This window comes from Phodopus roborovskii, unplaced genomic scaffold (assembly GCF_943737965.1).
Source record: "Phodopus roborovskii unplaced genomic scaffold, PHOROB, whole genome shotgun sequence".
Classification (NCBI taxonomy): domain Eukaryota; kingdom Metazoa; phylum Chordata; class Mammalia; order Rodentia; family Cricetidae; genus Phodopus; species Phodopus roborovskii.
Genome location: NW_026126485.1, coordinates 16,831,693 through 16,852,614, shown reverse-complemented (window position 1 = coordinate 16,852,614; position 20,922 = coordinate 16,831,693). Strand labels below are relative to the sequence as shown.

Here is a 20,922-nt window from a genome sequence, read left to right as displayed (position 1 = left end):
TACTCTTGCAGAGAACCAGGTTCGACTACCAGCATTGACATGGTAGCTCACAACCATCTTTAGTTTCAGTTTCAGGGGACTCTTCTGGTCCTTTCAGGCACCAAGCACATGCATAGTGCACATGCATATATGTAGGCAAAACATTCATACATGTAAAACAAGAATATTTATCTACCTCTATATCTATCTATCTATCTATATCTATATCTATCTATACTTATATATCTTTCTCTCTAGTTGGGTTCACACATGTCTTTAATTTGGGAGGCAGAGACAGGTGAATTAAGGCCTACAGAGTAAGTTCTAGACCAGCCAGAGCTATAGAGTAAGACTATGTCTCAAACAAAAACAAGAGCAATAATAAAGATAGATAAAACTGCAAAATCAATGTTACATCCTCCCCTCCCCATTCAGTGCTCAGAACAAAACTCCACATTTGTTAAGCAAGTACTCTACCATAAGGCCAAATACCCAACTTCACATCTCCTTTTTTAAAAAAATGTGTATTTATTCATTTTGGCAAGGAGCACATGCATGCATGCATGCATGTGAAAGTAAGAGGACAATCTGTAGAAACCTGTTCTCTCCTTTTACCATGTGGGTTCCAAGAGCCAAATTTAGGTGCTCAGGCTTGGCAGCAATTGCCTATATCTCATGAGCCATCCTACTGGCTCTCTTCTTTTCTTACAGACTCCAGACACAATTATTTTGTAAAACTGTAGACAAAGAAAAAACCTTAATTATCTTGTCACTTACATAATACAAAACTATCATAGTGCTCTATAGATCAGCTGGCCATAGTGTCTCAGATCTGCAATTCAGGCATCCTAGAGAATTGCTACAAGTTCAGGGCCACACAGTGAGGTCCAGGACAGCCTGAACTGCAGAGTAAAACCTTATCTCAAAGCAAAGGCTCTATAGATCAGTGGATGGGACTACAACTCGGGAAGAGAGCTTGGCTAGCATGTGCAAAGCCCTTGTTTAATTCCCAGCACCTAAATAAACAATTCATTCATTCCTTAAAACAATTAAGTAAATTAGTCCGGTGTGGTATGCTTTTAATCCCAACACTCAGAGGGACAGGACATGGCTTATTGTGAATTCCAGGACAGTCAGGGCTACATAGTGAGCCCAACTCAAAACAACAACAGCAAAAACAAAGCTCTTCAAATGTCTATTTTATGAACAATTACTGCTGTGGAACGGCAACACATGTGCTTCAGTCTGTATTCTATGTGTTGCCAAGTTCACCTCTTTAGCTGTGGCAGGCACAGTGAGAAGAGATCAGGAATGCAATGATCAGAGGACATCTTTGTATCACTACAGCAGTTAGGCAGGGCCACAGTATGCTGTATGGCCAGAGACAGCTCTGGTTTGCTTCCTTCCTGAGTCTTAACTGCTGAACATGTCTCTAGCTTGAGGAGATATTCTTGTAGCTTTCAGGTAGCATTCTTTGCTTAGGATAGTCAGAGCTAGGTTGTTACTTGTGATTGACAAAAATATAAATTTTGTTTACAAAAGACTATGGTATGCTGTGTGGAGAAGGCATCCTGAAACTTATGTGCACCGGGAATTGCTCACTTGGGGGACCATTAAAAAAAAAAAAAAAGACTATGGTAAAAGCATCAATCTACATTGATTACTTTGTTGTTTGCTATAAATAAAAATGGTTGTGAGGCCCACTGACCACAGTTCTGTTCTGTTTCAAGAAGGAAAATGCCACATTAGCCAGCATGGAGTACACTCTCAACTAATTCAAACTAAACTTGGGATTTCAACTAAAAACCAGGCACTGGGCCCAGCAGTGGAGCATGCCTTTAATCCCAGCACTTGGAAGGCAGAGACAGGTGGATTTTTGTGAGTTTGAGACCAGCCTGTTCTGAGATAGGCTCCAAAGCTACAAAGAAACCCTGTCTCAAAAAACAAACAAACAAACAAAAAACAAAACAAAAAGCCAGACACTTGGGAAAGGATTTAGCACTTATGAGTACAGACAGCTTTTCCAGAGAACCCTGGTTCAATTCCCAGCACTCACATGGCTGCTCACAACCTTCAACTCTGGCCCCAGGGGATCTTCTAGCCTCTGTGAGCAGTCTGTGCCTTCTTCCCTCATGTCAGACTTTTCTTTTTAGGATGTGTCAACTTTTCAAGGTGCTGGGATTATAGATGCACCAGTTACCATGTTTGACACTTTTGTTTGTTTTACCTCTTTTTTTTTTTTTTTTTTTTTTTTTTTGAGACAGGGTTTCTCTGTGTAGCCCCAGCTATCCTGGGACTCACTGTGAGTGAGTTCAAACTCAGAGACCTCTAAGTTCTCTGCCTCCAGAGAGCTAGAATTAAAGGTGTGAGAGATGGCCACTGCACTACCACCTCCCTGTTAAGGAATTTCTAAAAAGTGATACTGGTAATAAAGGAGCTGGTATTCGAACATAAGTATATTTGACTTCAATGTTCCATTACACACACACACACACACACACACACACACACACACACACACACACACACACACACTTTTCCCTAAAGATAAAACGGAGAACCAGTGGCATTCTGCCACTGAAACAAATCCTCATCCCTTCATCTATAACAACAAAAGTTGAAGAGGGATGTATTGAACCTATAGAAAAAAAAATGATAAGAGAACTAAATCAGAAAGCCACCTTTGTAAATGTAAGGTATACAATCATATACTTTTTGCAACTGCATTAATATTTTAGAATTTTCTACAATTTTGAAACTCACTAATGCTTTCAGTTTCTTCAAACTATTTCTTTACAGTTCCATTAAAGGCCACTGTGATTTCAACTATCAAAGCTCAGTGATAGAGACAGTAGCCACCAGGCTTGGTCTAAAATCCAATGACTTCTATTTCTTGAAGGTCTCTGTTACTGGTTGAATGGGAAATGTTCCCCATGGATTTATGTGTTTGAACATGCTGTTCCTAGCAGGTAGCCCTTTTTGGAGATATAATAGAACATCTGGGTTGTGGGGATTAGTATTGGTGGATGTAGGCTTGTTGGGCCAGGCCTTTCGAGTTACAGTCATTGCTCATTGATCCAGCAGGATGTAAGGAGTAGTCACCTCATATTCCTGCTGCTATGGTGCTACTTACCCAGTTGCCATGTCTCCCCCTCCATAATGGACTGTCTCCCCTGAAACCTGAGCCAAAATAAACCTTTCTCCTTTAATTTGTTTCTGTCATGTAGTTTGTAATGTAAATAAGAAATGTAATCACAGTTTTTCTTGTTTTGTTTTTGTTTTTTTCATGGCAGGGTTTCAGTGTGTAGATCAGTCTGGCTCTGACTCAGATATTCACCTGCCTCTGCCTTCCAAGTGATGGGATCAAAGGCATGTGCCACCACTGCCCAGCTCCCAACACTGTTTTTAAAAGACACTTCAAAAAAGAGCCAGGAAGTGGTGGCTCATGCCTTTAGTGGGCTCATGCCCCAGTACTCGAGCAGAGGCGGGAGGATAGACAAAGCTACACAGAAACCCCTGTCTCTAAAAACAAAAAAATTAAAAACATCTAAAATCCTTCAGGATAAAATTTATATGTGAGAATTGCTACTCTTAAACTCACATCCACTGTAAATTGGGAATTTAAATAAATAAATCCAAAACTGATACATAATATTCTAGGTTTGATACAAGCACAAATAAATAAAGTTACTTGGTAACCGAGATGTACTGAGGCTAAAGTACAAGCCATCACCAAGGGTAAACTACAAAAAAACACTCAACCTGGGTGAAAGTTTAACTGCTGGAAACACTAACAATCATCTCAATCCAAGAGGGTTCTAAAGGCAAATTTAGAATCTCCTTAAATCCTCAGTACAAAGGAAGGCTTAGTATGGACATCTTAGGCAGGAACTGACTGTAACCAAGACAAACACATGATAAAGAAAGGAGTGAGGCTGCACGGCCTTGAGTAGCCTTCACTTCATTCTCTCTTAGTGCCTTTCCTTTGAGACAGGATTCTGCTGTACAGTCTAGGCTGGCCTTGAACTTGTTGTCCTCTTATTTTAGTCTGTGAATGAATTACAGGTATGTGTCACCAGCTTGACCACTGTGTCACTTATGCAGTGTCAAAATGTCTATTTCCAGAAGGGTTTGTCTTCTATTTTATAAATGCCCCCAAATTAAATACATGTCCATAATAGAAAATCATTCATCCGGATTAAGATTGTACTTGAACAACAACTGAAAAACATGAAAAACACTAAAGACATGCCCATGGCCTCATCTGATTCTCATTCTTTAATTTAAAGAAATTTAGTGTGTGTGTGTGTGTGTGTGTGTGTGTGTGTGTGTGCGTGTGTGTGTGCGCGCGCGTGCCTGCAGAAGCCAGAAGAGGGTGTTGTATCCTGTGGAGCTGGAGTTACAGAAGACTGTGAAGTGCCCAAAGCAGGTCTGGGAAACCTAAGTCCAGTTCTCTGAAAGAACATCAAGGCTATAAGGCTATTAACCACTGAGCCATCACTCCAGCTTCCAGACTCCCAATTAAAAGAACTAAGTATAAATACACTTATTCAGAATTTAAAAACAAATACAGAAAGATTTCATTACATATATAGCAAAAAATATAAAAACAATGTATTGACCCATATTTAAAAGGCATCATCTCCTAATACTCAATGTTCTGTTTATACAAGCAAGTTTCAAATATCCAAGACACACACACACACACACACACACACACACACACACTGTGGTGCATTCCTGTAATCCCAGCAAGCAGGTAGCTAAGGTAGGAGGACTACCATAAGTTCAAGGCCAGTCTAGGCTTCAATAGCAAGTACCAGGTCAAGCAGAATTACAGAGCAAGGCCATCTCTCAAAAAAATTGGATACACAAGATATATATATATATATTCTTTTTATAACCTTTACTTTTGTTTTAGATATATGGGTATTTTGCTTTTATGTATGTCTGTGCACCACATGTGTGCCTGGTACCAGCAACGGGCCCTGACCTTTTACCTCTAAGACATAAATAGTGGGACTGGAGAGGTAGCTTAGAGATTAAAAACATTGGCTGTTCTTCAAGAGGACCCAGACTCGATTCCTAGCACCCACAATGTGACTCACAACCTTTTATAACTTCAATCCCAGGGACTTCTTCTGACACCAGGCACATGTGGTACACAGATGTAAGTACATGCAAAACACCTACACACATAAAACAAAAATAGATAAATCTTTAAAAGAAAGAAAGTATGGGGTCAAGTGGAAACTATCTGATCAACAAATGGGTAGAAACTCAGCACTGCTAAGAAGAGGGACTCTGTGTCTTAGCACCTAAAACACTGAGTGTAACAAGGGAAAAAAAGAGCAGGACTCAGGCAAGAACTCCAGCCTCAAGTATCATAGGTCCTGAGTTTGATTCCCAGTGCCAAAATAATAAAATAACAGCGGCAATAGTGTTTCCAGAGAGGCTGTCCAGTAGACGCATGCCTTCTTAGGTTATAGCATCTAGTAGTAGCATGGGCTTGTTTGTTTGTTCTTGTTTTAACTCAAATACATTTACTCAGTACCTGCTATGCACAGAGTACTATGGTAGACACCAGAGATTTAGGTATAGGCAATACATAGCCTATATTGGTCAAGTTTCTAAATCCCAATGAGGTGAAAGAAGAAACTGTGTCTGAATCTTAGGGGAGACATCCTCCACCTGGTACAATTAGCCTTTTGTATGCAGCATATTGTCATTTATGAAGTCCAAGGGGCTGGACCAGTTAAGAGCACTTGCTGCTCTTACAGAAGACTCAGGTTCAGTCCCCAGCAGCCATACTGGGTGGCTCACAACCACCTATAACTCCAGCTCTGCATACACACACACACACACACACACACACACACACACACACACACACTAAAATGTGAACTAAAGTTACTCCACCCAAAATTATACACGTACATATACCACACACACACACACACACACACACACACACACAGAGAGAGAGAGAGAGAGAGAGAGAGAGAGAGAGAGAGTAAAAGATAAAACATGGAGTTATAGCTATAGTTCATTTGGTACAGTGCTTGCCTAGCATTAGGTTCAATCCCTAGTACCATATAAATGAGGCTCAGGATTATAATCCTAATACCTGGGAAGTAGAATCAGAAGGGTCAGATGTTCAAGGCCAACCTCATCTAATATTGTAAATTAAAGGCTAGCCAGGGATACTTTAGATACTATCTAAAATAAAATGTAAATAAATTAAATTAAAATTTTAGCTGTCGAGATGGTGGTACCCACCTTTAATGCCAGCATTTGGGAGGCAGAGGCTGGAGGATCTCTTGAGTTCAAGGCCAACCTGGTCTACAAATCAGCTTCCAGAACAGCCAAGGCCACAGAGAGAAAATAAATGAGTAAATACGTATCTCACAATGTTTAAGTAACTTTACAAGTTTGTGTGAAGCAACATTTATATACTTGGCCAGCTAGCAGGTCCATGTAGCCATGAGCTCAGGGCAGCAACCCTTCATGCTCTACTGAGAATACATCTTCCCTCCAAATTTTTTGTAAGATATCTTGAGCTAACTTAATATTAAAAATCACAAAAAGAATGTAACCTTTAGGCAGGGCATGGTGGAACATGCCTCTAGGAGTTAGAGGTAGTCAGATCTGTGTTCAAGGCCAGCCTGGTCTATAGAGCAAATTCAAAGTCAGAAAGTGAGACCCTATCTTAAAAAAGAAAGTGTTACTTTCTTGCAAAAATCTATAATTCAGAATCTAAAGGCAAATACCATTAAATTTACAGAATGGAGATAATGAGACCAGACTTCTCGAGCTTAACTCTTTTCTCAATGAATTTCTTTTCTTTCTTTTTTGTTTTCTCTTTTCAGCAGGATCGAGAACTTAACTTGCCATGTAAACAAGTCTGGCTTTGGAACTCTGGCCACCTCTGCCTCCTGAGTAGTAGGATATGAAGTATTACCCTTTCCTGGCTAGGTAAGTTTTTTATCTAAGTAATGGGTACATGGAATTATCAGGAACAATGGCTATAACTTTTTAAAAGAAACCTATATTTTCAAAAAATCTCCAGCTCTGGCCAGAAAAGCAAACAAACACACAACAGTACTGAATGAATATACGGAGTGGGTGATAGAGTTCATAAAACGCTAGACTGAGCTATGGCCAGCCCTGTCAGGTATACTGCACACTAGCAAATAATGATGCTGGGTCAGATTCATAGGCTCGAGGAAAGAACAGTGTATATATAGAAGAAAAATTTAGAGAAATTCAGGTAGACTCTGGTAGCCACTGCCACCTGTTTCCCCTCCTTAGATGATTCTCAGCTGATGCATGGCCACCCTAAGTAAAAACTGTGTTTTCTAGTCTCCATTACAGATATATAAACGTAGCTATTGATCAAGTTCTGCCCCATGTCATGCAAGTATAAGTCATGCATGCAACTTTCTTCTTCTCTTTTTCCCCCATGCAGCCCAAATGATTAATGATGACATAAAAAGTTATAGGCAAAGTTACCCCATTAGCCTTTAAGGTTTATTCAAAGTATTTTTTAAAGTAGAGTAGAAAACATTATTATCCTTAAACCAGATACGACAACTATGACACAAATAACTGTTTCTGTCATCAACTTTTCCCTCACAGGGGCACTAACCCATGAAATTATAATTTAACACTGAACTTCCAGATGTTGTTATCTCATAGTAAAGCAAGTCCTCAGTTACTAGTACGTGGAAAGTGATTTGGTGATAAGGGAAAAGACATTTACTATGGCAAATGCATTTTTTTTTTTAATTTAGGAAAACAAGCCATTTAAATATACACATCTCAAAGTGCTAGATTCCTACTCGTTCGTGGGTGAGGAAATGTACAAGAGAAGCTGTCCCCAATCTGTGACCCAAAAAGAAAGATAAGGAGACTATGTAAAACAGAGCCCAGGGATGTCCAACTGTGGAATTTAGACAGCAGGGTGACTTCCACACTGACAACTCCCACTCCCTCCTCCTCCTGTCTCTTAGGCTTTCTCAGGCTGCTCTCTTTCACAGGCCAGGAGCTCCCAGGCGCCCAGTACCCACTCTCGAGAGCACCCCACCACAAGCCGCATAGGCAGTTCCCTGCCTTCCACCCACAGTGTGCGACCGCATCCCCAACCTGAGGGGCGTGCACGGTCTCCCGGGGGCTCGCTGCTGTCAGCCTTCCTAGGCCGGTAACCGTAGACGCCCCTTTCCGTCTGGTAACCGCGCCGGAGAAACGGGACAGCCAGGCAGAGCGCTCTCCTTGCAGCTGTCATAGTGGCCGAAGCCATGTCCAGTCTGGCCCCGAAGATGCTGTGCAGAAATGGAACAGGAGCTGCAGCCAGAACCAGAGCGAGGGTCGCTAGCAAAGAAGCAGACCCTGAAGACACCACGTGAGCCCGAGGACCCACCCCCAGGGCAACGCCCCCGGGCCTAATTGGTCAAAGGGCCAGCCTCTCAGAGCCAATCAGAGACTGGAACCTGGCGTAGCTACGCCCAGTATACAGGCTGGTCTGGGGTGTTCCAGGGGCCAAAGGCCTGGATTTGGACCCTGTGCAAGGCTGGTAACCACACAGGACCAGCTTTCTGGTACTAAAGTAGAACTATATGTACATCCTAAAGTTCATCCTCTGCTGGTGGGAGGATGCAAAAAGAGAATTTGGGGGAAAGAAGGAAACTCAATTTCACCAGTTTTTTTGTTTTGTTTTTTTTTTTTAAAGTTAGCCTACAAAGTGATGGGCTTCATTGCTGCATTTTTATTCTTACTTTGTTCTCAATGATCACCCTTTCTTACTCCCCTGCCCCTTCCTCCCCTCTGACCCCTTTCTTCCCTCCTATAGCCTTCTTTAGGCTTTCCTCCCTCCCTCAAAGGTGTGCACGGCCACTACCCAGTGCATTTTTCATGGCTTTTGTAATATTTTATGTCTATGGGTGTTTTCCCTGTATACATCTGTGCACAGTGTGCAAGCAGTGCCGGCGGAGGCCCAGGAAGGCATTAGCACCTCAGGAACTGGAGCAACAGATGATGATTGCGAGCTGCCATGTGGGTGCTGGGAATTGAAGCCAGATCCTCTGGAAGGGCAGTTGTGCTCTAGGTGCTTTACCTGCTGAGCCATCTCTCCAGCCCTTAACAATCTAGAATTTACATATGAAGGAGGGGGGGGGAGGAAGTGTGTTTGTCTTCTGAGGGTGGCCTATTCCTTAACTTGATGTGGTGGTTTGATAGGAATAGCCCCATAAACTCACAGATTTGAATGCTTGGTCACTGAAGAGTGGCTCTTACTTGACAGGGCTTAGGAAATGGCTTTGTTGGAGTGAGTGTGTTGCAGGAAGTGTGTTACTAGGGGTGGGCTTTGGTGTCTCAAAAGCTCAAGCCAGGCCCAGAGTCTCTCTCTTCCTTCTGCCTGCTGACCCAGATGTCCCACTCTCGGCTACCATGTCTGCCTGCATGCCTGCATGCTCCATGAGGATAATGGACTAAACCTTTAAACTGTAAGAAAGACCAAATCAAAGGCTTTCCTTTATAAAAGTTTCAATGCTCAAGGTGTCTCCTCACAACAATAGAACAATGACTAAGATACATGTTAGTTTCTATTTTCCCCACAAATAACATGATTTCATTCTTCATGACTGAAGAATGAACCTTCTAAAACAGCCCAACAACTGGAGATCAAATGTTCAGACACAAGAGCCTATGAAGACCATTCTTATTCAAGCCATTACAAGCTTCCATGCTCATAGACGCATTTCCATAGTGGTTATAATGATTTACATTTTTCCTAACAGTGGACAAAGTTCCCTGTCTTTTCCATCCTTGCCAATATTTAGCATTTTCTTTTTCTTCTGTTTCACTCATATCTTTTTGAAAGAAGGTCTTACTCCATAGTTCAAGTAGGCTACCTCCCAAATGCTGGAATTATAGATGTGATTACCATGCCTGGCTTTTGTTTTCTGTTTCCTTGATAATAAGGTATTAGCTATTCTGACCCAGGTCTGGCTAAAGATTCTGAGGACTTTTAAACATCTTTACTAGTCACTTATACTTCTTCTTTTGATATGTTTTATTTATATGCAATTTGTTGGATAATTTGTTGTTATCCATACATTCTAGACATAATCCCATGTCTGATGAATAGCTGACATAGATTTCTCCTCACATTCTGTTGGCTGTTTCTTCTTCTTCTGTTTGTTTTGTTTTTGCTTTTTAACTATAAAACTGAGCAGTTTTTCTTTACAATTTAGTAATCCTTGATGAGTGCATATGCGTAAGGTAACTTGGTAGTATTCAGAAAGGTCACAGTGATAATGTTTTCCGAAGGATGTGTAGTCTTCAGTAGAAGTCACTATCAAACAGCAAGACAGCATTTATGCACCCATCATTTTCAGGATTGTTGGTAACGTGGGCATACTTTCCCCAGATAACCTTGCCTCCTTGTGTCACCAGGCCAAATTCACTCACATTCCTTTCAATAACTGTGCCTTTGGTTATTACGCCCAGAGTTGCATATAATGGGGATGACGGGTTCTTTTTCACACCAAGTATTGGCAGGCAAAAAGTAGCTTTCAGCTCAGGATATGTGACATGGGCTTTTTTTGAAGCACAGGCCCATTGGCCTAATGAACCATTCATATTTAGGCGGTTTTCTTGTAAAGCCATCACCAACAAAGCAGACTTTAGTAACCATCCTCTTCCATGCCTTCTTTTTTCTTTTTCCTATTTGAATAACTTTCAATACTTCTGTTTCTTCTTGGGCATGGACTTTGGGTAGAGGGACTTTCCATTTTCTCACCTTCTCTTCTCGTTTCTGCTTAATCATGTTAGAAAGCACTTTTGTTCTAGACTGTCCCTTTCTGTCCAGCAGATACACAGGTACTGCTGTTTGTGGGGTCTTTTTGTTTGGTGTTTTTTGTTTTTGTTTGTTTTTTTTGCATGCATACATCTTAATAGTTTTTTCATTTGTATTTTCTCACATGGCACTGTTCATGGTAGAGCTTAGCCTTCAGGCCAATCATTTTTTTGGCTGTCTTTGAACGTTCATGGGCCTCCTGACTTTCTTTCTTTCTCTTTTTCTCATGGTAATCCAAACAATTCCCATAGCATTTATGGTGTAATTTAACATATTCATTTTGTGGCAGGATGACAGCCGTCCGTGACCTCCCTGGTGCTAAAAAACCTCTTCTGGGTCTCACTGGTCCACAGGCCCACTTCATGGAAGCTGGCTGTTTCTTCTTACTGGCAACTGTTTCCTTCATTCTTCAGAATCTTTTCAATCTGATGCAATCCAATTTGTTTTTTGTTGTTGATGTTTGGATTTTTTGTTTTTGTTCTTTGAGACAGTATTTCTCTGTATTGCTTTGGAGCCTGCTCTGGAACTAGCTCTGTAGACCCAGCTGGACTCGAGCTCACACAGATCCACCTGCCTCTACCTCCCGAGGGCTGGGATCAAGGCATGTGCCACCAGTACCCAGCTGCAATCCCATTTGTTAATCTTTGTCCCTGGGTCTAAAGAAAGCTACAAAAACTTCATAGAATAAGCAGTGGTACCTAGGGTACTTAACATCTTCTATCCAATTGTTGGATAGAATTGGCACTCACTATCCAATTGTTTTCCCTGGAGGAGCTTCTATTTGGTGGGTTTAAAGAAAATAGGCACCTGGGTTTGGTAATGCAGAGTTGAGGATGGCAAAGTTCAGGCCATCCTGGGTTACATGGCAAGACCTTGTCTCAAAATAGCAACAGAAACAAAAGTAAAAAACAAAGCAGGCAGGTATGTTCCAGATCATGCTGGAACTGAGGCATGACCGCTAGGAGTTCTTAGTCAAATGGTGAACTGAAGTGGTGGGAAAGCAGGGTCTTCAGCCTAGGAGCTGCAGGAGATGCCTCAGGGTTTTTATTTCTGGCCACCAACTGGCTCCATTCTGGTGGAGTCTACTGGAGCCTCAGTCGAGGGTGACTGAGTGCTGCTTCTGCTATGAGGAAGTTAAGCTCAGGAAGCCAAGGCTATATAAAATTGTACTTACTCACTTCAGAAGTACATCACACCTATAAAATACATGGATATAAATATATGATACATTAAAATAATAATGGTTACTATTGTTTTTGCTTATTAATTACCCCACAGTTTAGAGCCTAGAAACAACAAACATAGATTACCTCAAGTTGTCATAGGTTAGTACATCAGACAGTTTATCTCAGGGTGTCTGGCTCAAGATCTTTTAGCAGGACACTGTTGAGTAAAATTTCCATTCATCTGAAGGTTCATCTGGGAAAAGATCAATTTCCATGTTCATGATTTCATATGGGCGCTGGGAGGATTGAGTTCTTGATCGGCTGCCGGGCAGTCCCTTGCCATGTGAACCTCTCCACAGTGCACTCAAAAGCAGTACCTTTCTTTTCAGCCTTTGAAAAATACATATTTGGCAGGTGTGGTGGTGCACACCTTTAGTCCCAGGACTCTGGAGGCAGAGGAAGGCCTGGTCTATAGAAACAATGGCAGGTGGAGATGTGTGGGAAAATACCTACATGTAGAAAATAAACTCTAAATGCTAGCTGTTATTATTATAGTGAGTTGTTTTAAAGTAGGAAACAAATGCACAGGAATTACCTTATATTAAGTACCCAAAGGATGGTAGTGAATTTTATTAGCTTATTAATGTTGATATTGACCTTTTAATGTGAAAACATTAATATAAAGTGACATTTAAACTTAGATGAGTCTGTCATTAAATAGGAAACAATGGATTGGCTCTTCCTACAGCTTTCAGGGAGAAATAGATTATTGTGCCTGCAGTATAGCACCTTCCAGAAGAAACACATGCTAGAAATGGTAACTTTGTCTTCATCTTCAGCAACTAACATACAAAGTGAGACTATGAAATATCCTCTTGGAAAGAACAAAACCACTTGCACTTGGATTTTAAAATACTTGGGAGCAATGATGATAACATGCTGCTAGAGGCAAAAATAAGGGTTAAAATTCTACCTTTATGCCTAAAATAAGGCACCTGAATCACAAAGTTACAATGGCTTGGTCTCTTCTGTGAGCCATCAAGTCTCTGCCCATACAGAAGACTGCAAATGTGTGCATCAGACCCAGCTAAGATCTCGATAGTTGTAAAAATCTCATTTGTAGTATATTTTGTGAAGAGATACTCTTTCCAAGTCTGCAAGGAGAGTGTTTAACTCTCAGGAGGCTGCCTGCTAGAGATGGTGTTGACAAGGTGGTAATGAGCAGGCTGTGAAAGAATCCACCAACACAGAAAAAGGCAAAGTAGGGTCTATTAAATATTCTGAAGCCAGGCATGGTGACACATGCCTAAGGCAAGCCAATCTCTTAAGTTCAAGGCTAGCTTGGTCTATTGAGCAAGCTCCAGGACAGTCAGGGCTACAGTCCAGACACTATACAGAAGCATTAGAGGGGAGGAGAGAGTTCCCCCAGGGACAGTCAGGCAGTGCTTCAGAGTCATGGTACTGGGGATTTTTGGAGTTAGGAAGCAGACAGGTATGGGCCTCTAGTGGTCAGACTCCTGGTGATCTGTGTGTACTCATCTGTATTTTACGTGTATGGGTGTTTAACCTGTATGCATTTGCCTGTGAGGCCACATTAGATCCTCTAGAACTGAGCTACCAAGTGGATGCTGGCTATCAAACCTACGTCCTCTGAAAGAGCAACCAATGAGTGTTCTTAACCCCTGAGCTGTTTTTCCAGCCCCAGTGCACACTCATTAAAGAGTACTCTGCAGCTACACCAGGATACTCTAGGACAGAGTATAGCCAGGCCTTGTTAAGATTTATTTCTTTAGACCCCGGTCAGAGGTAGCAGGTACTGTGCTCTGAGCTCAGCTTGTTCTGAAACACAACAGCCTTCTTGTGAGGCTAGAGCAGCTCTCTGCAGCCAACTGTCTTGGAATGGTACCTGTAAAATCCACTCATTGTATTAACTGAGTGAAGGTGACTGCTTTCTATCTAAATGTTTGTTGGTCCATACCTGTCTTCCAGGGAAGGATCATCTCTGGCTACATAGTAAGTTGAGGCCATCCAGGGCTACATGAGACTCTCCTCTGGCACACAAGTACACACAGAAACACCACCATGGAGAGTAGGTGAGGGTGAGTGGGGAGACACTGCAGCTGGGACCACTTCAGGGATGGTGCTGGGCCAGAAGGATGTTTGTCAGGCATCCTTGCTCAAGTGGCAGCAATTCTAGGGGAAGGCACCATGGGCCCTGAGCTTACTTTCTCCAGTTAGACTGAGGATCTGGAGCCACATTTGGGTCCTACAGAAGGTACCAGGAATGCAGCAGTAAAGACCCCGAAGAAGAGTTAGAGGGGCAGGGCAAGGCATGGTAGGCTGTTCCCACCAGCCCCCCCCCCAAACAAGATCCTGCACAAGAAGATGTGGGAAATGGCACCAGGGACCGTCTTGTAGTTGATGATATCCAAGACCAGGATCCAGAGCCTTGGATTTTACTGCCAGACTCACCATTAGAGGTTGGATGGAGATACATAAGGAGCTTTAGCACTGACCAGGCACAGAACAGATAACCTTGATGAAAAGAATGATGTCTATGGAAAGCCTGCCTGCACCAGGGTTCTTGCTAGATCCACGAGGGAGATATTAGTGGGAGATGGGATAATGAAAGCCCTTCAAACCTGGTAGGCATCTCCTGCCTGGACATGACTACACCAAGGCCTTCCTTATTCCCCACATTCCAAGCTCCATCTCCACTCCCTTCCAGAAGCAGCACTGAACACGTCCCTATATGTCACATCCTTTCCTATTTTCCCATCCCCCTTTTCAAGGGGAACTGAACTTCTGAGAGATCCACTTTATTTAGTTCTGTACATATGTTGACATTAGCCCAAGCCTTAGCACATATCAGTTTGTGGCCAAAAAAAAAAAAATCCTAAAATAAACACACACACACACACACACACACACAGGTAAGTGTGAGAGGGACCAGTATTCAACTGCTTTGGAAATTTTAGTTCTGAATTATGTGTGGACTATTTAATCATAGATAGCCCACATCAGGGACCTAGAAATACAGCTAGAAAGTTCAATAGTGAAGAAAAATTAGATGGCAGAGAATTGGCTTCTTCACCTTACCCATCTGCTTCTTCAGAGAGTACACTGACTGGTTATTCTGTGGCACAAAATGAAATGATACTAGAAATTAGAACAGATGGTTACACTTACAAACCAATGCCATTAGTGGCTAACCTTGGCTGAGAAAACTTCCTCCCCACCCTGCCCTTACATTTCAATCTTCCTCTTGAAGTTCATTATCTTTTTTTGTTTGTTTGTTTGTTGGCTTTTTGAGAAAGGGTTTCTCTGTAGCTTTGGAGCCTGTCCTGGAACTAGCTCTTGTAGACCAGGCTGGTCTTGAACTCACAGAGATCCTCCTGCCTTTACCTACGGAGAGCTGGGACAAAAGTCGTGTGCCAACACTGCTTGGCGAAGTTCATTATTTTGGCACATATTCCTAGTATTTGTAGTAAAGAGATTCAGGTGCACTGGTTTCTAAACAATGTTAAGTCAAAGAAAGGAGGGAAGATTACAGTACTATTATTTAAATTACAAAGCCATTTGCAAAATGATTTGTCAATAGTCAGTGCTCCTGAAGCATGTACTATCAGAGCTGGTATTAAGTGATTTTATTTAGATCCCCACCATTTACTATTTACAAAACTCCAGGGAAAAGTACTATTAGTATCTTTTTTTATTTTTTTTTTTAAGGTCTTGCTATTTCAGGCAAATCTCAAACTCTCCTCTGTCTCTAGGCCTGCACCATCATGCCCAGCTATTACACTCTAGCTATTATTATTAACAAATACAAGATGTAATTTAGACCATCCTGTCTTGCCATATACTGTCTAGATCGTTTTCCTTCAAGTTATTGATCATAAAATTCAAGTAGCTTCTCAGCCTGGCCTGCCAACTGGTCCTTCACCTTCTTCTTAGCTGATAACTTTGCTTTAAATATATCGCTAAATAGGAATCTCGGTCATGTATGAGGCTATGGATTTGATCCTGAACAATGTCAAAAAGGAAAGTGAATCAAAGAAAAAAATGAATGAACTGAGGAATCTCAGTTAAGTACCTGCTGTGGAAGAATAGGAGCCTGGCTACGATCCCAGTGCCCATGTTAAAAACAAAAACTGAGTAGGGTGTACACTTGCAAGCCCAGGACTGGGGAAGCAGAGACAAAAGAATTACTGGGGCTGGTTGGCCAGCTGGGCTAGCCAAGTTACAGCTTTAGTGAGAGCCCTGGGGGGAGAGTGATTAAGGAAGGCATTTGACATCAACTTTGGGCCTGTACATGTGCACTCACACACATCCGAAATAAGATTGAGGAAAGTCCTTCCAAATTTCCCTCCTAATCTACAAACTCACTTTACAGGTGCCTGTTGCCGTTGCTTTGTCATGTCTCTGCTTCGTCCCAGGGCACCATTTTCTCCTGCACTTCCAAGACCCTATCTTTATTCTACCATAAGGAGTTTGCCCTACAGTGGCCTTTTTTCTCTCTTCTATATTACCAGGTATCTCCCCTGTTTGAATTATTTTCATTAAAACATATTCTGTATTTCTCTCTCTCTCTCTCTCTCTCTCTCTCTCTCTCTCTCTCTCTCTCTCTCTCTCTCTCGTTTCTCCTTGGTATTTTGAGACAGTTTCTCTGTGTAGCACTGGCTGTCCTGGAACTAACTCTGTAGATCAGGTTGGCCTCAAACTCAGAGACCTGCCTGCTTCTGGCGCCCAAATGCTGGTACTGAAGGTGTGTGCCACCATCACCTGGCCATTTACCTCACTGAAAAAAATACATAAAGAAAGGAAGAAGGATAGGATTGTAGCTTTGTGGTTGAACACTTGCTGAGCATGTGCATGACACTGGGCTTGATCCCAACATGATTACAAAAATCAAAATTCCACAATCATTTATGGTTGTATTTTTCCTACTGGTCTCCATCAATTTCCCCAAGTATGTCTTTTTTCTCTCATCTCCAAGTTAATCTTCAACGACCCTAATATTTTATTAACCTGCCATCTGCAAGGCCAATATGGTTCCTGAAGTGAACACTTTTCTCATTATCATATCCTTCATTTTCTCAGTGACACCAACAGTTACTCGCTTTCCTTCCCTGTGGGTGTCCATAAAGATGGCCACTCCATCTTGGCACAAGGGCAAAGAGTTCAAAGCTGTCAGCAAGTCACAAGACCTAAAGGTCAAAGGTGTGGCTACAGTAGGATGGCTATCTTAGTCTAAATAACAACAGACCTGAATCTGAGGTGTGGCTATTCCTGACCTCAAGGCTAGGGAACAAGAAATTGGAGCTAACGTGTGGTTACTGGACCCTTACAATAAGTGAGGAAGAAAAGTGTTTGTTCTATATACTTGACACTGTGTTCCCCTTTTTGGTTATGGTATATATGAGTGGTGAAAAATAAACTCATGGCATTTCAGTACTAACTGACCCACCCTCCTGACTTTTATTCTGTCTCTCTTTATTGTATATAGCTAGCCTTTCCCTCATCCACACTCCCCCATTTGGGGCAGCTCAGCTCATTGTAGCCTCAAAAAGATCTCCCCCCGGCACTTCCCTGAAACATCTCTCCTCTATTTTTCATGAGACCAACACTTACTGGTTTTCCTTTTTTCCTTCATCTCCCATTTACAGATCTAACTTGTATATATTTAGAAGTTTCTCTGGGATTAGTCCTGAGCCTTCTACTTCTTGGTATTTTCTTTGGCAATCTTACCCATTTTTATGGTTGCAGATGGTCCCCATTGTATGGTTCAACTTAGGATTTTTGGCTTTATGGTGGCACAAAAAGTAAACTCACATTCAATAGAAACTCAGTTTGAATTTTGATTTTTTTTTTTTTTTTTTTTTTTTTTTGCCTCAAGATAGCAACATTTAGCCTGGATGCCAGGCAGCTGCAGTTCCTAGCTACAACGTCTAAGTGCTCATGAGAGGTAACAACTAATGTTCTAAGTATATTGTGCTGTTGAGCTAGAATGTTTAGTAGGTTAGATAGGTAAAATATTTCCAATTTCTGTTGAACTAAACACAGGTTTGAAGAAGATGCCAACTGTGCTGTAAACAGAGCAGCATCCGTGTTTAGTTGATTAAATTTTCATCTCTTGGGCAGAATTCCTTCCCTGTGTTTTGATTGTCCTCTTAATTATATCTAGCTGGGCTAGCTTCAGTGTATTAAAATGCTATGATTTAGTGCTGTCCAGCAAACTCAGGATTGTCTGCATGCTAAGCAAATGCTCTATCACTGAGCTATATCTTAGCTTTTCTCTTTTGATCCCTGTGTTAACCAAGTTTCATAGTATGTGCTAACAAGACATGGGTCGACTTGTTTAGGATAAGAACTTGTTCATTAATACAGGAGTAAATCTTTTCTTTTTTCATCCTTTTCTTTTTTCTTTTATTTATTTTATATAACAAAGTCCATTTAAATGAAAACAAACATTTATAGACAATATTTGGGAATTTGGGCGTTGTTCTTTCCAAACTACTTCCTTCTGGTAAGGGGCGCTGTCATGGGGGATTCAAAGAAGATTCAGAAATCCTGGCTGTAGTCTGTAAGGCTGCTTTGTCCAGCTGTTTTTGAATGTTTTCATCCTTTTCTTAAAAGTCCTTAAGTGTTCCTGGATGTATAGGTGTGCATTGCAGAGGCCAGAAGAGGGTGTCAGAGGCCCTGGAACTACAGTTGTGAGCCACCATGTGAGTGCTGAGGACTGAACCCAGACCTTTGTAAGAGCAGCAAGTGATTCTAACTGATTAGCAATCTCTCTAGCTTCTTTTTTGTCGTTTTTAAGTGGGATCATGAGTTGGAACCCAGGGCTTCATGCAACATAAGGCAATGCTCTAAGCTAAATCCCCAGGCCCAAGAAATAAATACGCTCTTTTGCTTTGAGATAGGATTTTGCTATGTGTGCCAGGCCGGCTCCTAACTTGTGTCAAACCTCTTGCTTGCTTCAGCCTCCCAGGTGCTGGTATTACAGATGTGAACCACACTAGAACTGGAGCAGGATAAGACAGTAAGACAAAATAAGAAAAGGAAAGTGGAGAAATGTAAGTTGTCCTCACTTGTGTAGTGTCATAAATAAAATCTCTTAATTACTTATCAATGGTACAGAATGGTGGTATTCGTCTTTCTCTACTTTGGTAACACCCCCTCCACCCCCCACCCCCACCGGATACAGGGTTTCTCTGTATTGCTTTGGAGCCTGTCCTGGAACTAACTAGCTCTGTAGACCAGGCTGGCCTTGAACTCACAGAGATCTGCCTGTCTCTGCCTCCTACAGGTGTGCACCACCAAAGCCTGGCTACTTTGGTATCCTTTATTGTGATTGACTTAGTGGTTGTTTTCAATAAGAAAAAATTTAACACAGGAAGTGTTATTTTTGAAGAGGATTTACTTGACAATAACAAAAGGATGTAAAGAAAAGAAAAGAAAAGACAAATCAAATGGGCAAAGGCTGAATAAAAAGTTGTCTAGACATCTCAAGTAGTTTGGGTTGGAGCAGATCATTGTGTGGGCTTGAACACTGATGAGGCGCCTCTTGTAAAGCAAGAATCCACGCTTGTTTTGCACCTTTGTTCCTTTGGCTACGGGCCAGCCAGAGTGGAACCATATGCACATCCTGGCAGGTTCACATTTTCAACTAAAACCGGAGATCAGACGCACAATTACATCCACTTAGGAAAACGGTAGGTCGAGCAGCTGATAGCGCATATTTCAAAGTCTATTTGGTTCAAGTTCGTAACCCCATCCCTTTTAAAAAGGGTGATTTCATTCCATTGTAAAAATTAAAATGCTTACAATAGAGGACTTTCTAGAAGAACCATTCGGGAAAGGCCATGCTTGCTCTCCATTCTAGCTGTTTTTCAGGTCCAACACCCGAAACTGACCCTGGAAAGTCCCCCACGAGACTTTCGGCCTAGTATTATTCCTAAGCAACCTCTACCTTCCTCACTGGCCATATTCTTTTGCTTCTCCGGTTTTCAGTTTCTTAAATCTTCAACCCTTCGGTATTAGTCCAATCAAACTCTGCCTCCTTGAACGTTCGCACCAGGAAACTCCTCCGAGAGTCAAGTAACCAAACTTGTCCTCGATAGCGCTCCGTAATTCTACTATCCCACCACTCTTCTTCGCCTCCTTTAGTTCCGCCCCGCCTCATTCCGGCTCCGCCCCCTCCCCGCACCACCCGAGAAGGGTTTGCGCCTGCGCATCTCCAATTCAGGCACTTGCCCTTTCCTGGCGACCAATCCACTTCCCGCCTCCGGTCCTTGGAACGCTCCTCCCTCCGCTGAGGCCCTGGTTGGTGGCGCTGGAAGCAGTTGCCCTACTCATTGCCTGTATACAAAAATCCACATATGGGGAATCCGAACGAGTCACCGAAGGGGATGGCATACACTTGAGATTTTGCATATATGGATTACCTCACAGACAAAATGGGGGCCTCAACACGGAGCGAGGACCGGCGACGAGGGTCGTTTTTGAGTGGGCGGTAGTGAGGACAGCCTCTTCCTTTTCCCCACCCTCCGCCCCGCCCCCCTGGCAGCCGGACCGCGTTGGTGAGTGGCGGGCGGGAGGGCCGCCGGGCGGAGGGAGGAGGGGGAGCTGAGGGAAGGCGGGCCCTCGGCTGCGAGCTAGGTGGGGGGAGGGGAGGGGAGAGCCCGAGCGCTGGAGTTGGTGCTGGGAAACCCGGGGCTAATGTTGACAACAGGCTCTAGGTGAGTCCCAGGGAACCTCCTTCCCCTCCGCTCCAGCGATGGGGAAGATCTGGCGCTGAGGGGGACCGGCCTGGACTCCTACTCCCTGAGGGACCCGAGAGGCGACTCCGCACTCCAGCTCTCCGGGGGCGGCGAGCAGTGGAGGGACGAGCGGGTCGGACGTCGTTCTCCTCAGACCCCT

The 20,922-nt window shown here is 42.6% G+C and overlaps 2 protein-coding genes and 1 pseudogene across 6 annotated transcripts in view; 1 reads left to right on the top strand and 2 right to left on the bottom strand.

Moving 5' to 3' along the window:
• Positions 1–8,326, bottom strand: part of Dhtkd1 (dehydrogenase E1 and transketolase domain containing 1) — a 39,465-nt gene extending 31,139 nt beyond the window's left edge. The window contains exon 1 of the mRNA XM_051194884.1: positions 8,125–8,326. Coding sequence (XP_051050841.1) covers positions 8,125–8,278 — 154 coding nt within the window. The 5' untranslated portion in view covers positions 8,279–8,326. The remainder of the gene's footprint in view (positions 1–8,124) is intronic.
• A 1,991-nt stretch (positions 8,327–10,317) lies between these two features.
• Positions 10,318–11,240, bottom strand: LOC127229741 (ribosome biogenesis protein NSA2 homolog; annotated as a pseudogene).
• Positions 11,241–20,614: 9,374 nt separating this feature from the next.
• Positions 20,615–20,922, top strand: part of Upf2 (UPF2 regulator of nonsense mediated mRNA decay) — a 106,624-nt gene continuing 106,316 nt past the window's right edge. For 4 of the 5 annotated variants that reach the window (XM_051194881.1, XM_051194879.1, XM_051194883.1 and 1 more), the window contains exon 1: positions 20,615–20,741. The gene's annotated coding sequence lies outside the window, so the exon portion shown is untranslated. The remainder of the gene's footprint in view (positions 20,742–20,922) is intronic. The other variant, XM_051194880.1, reaches the window with a different exon arrangement.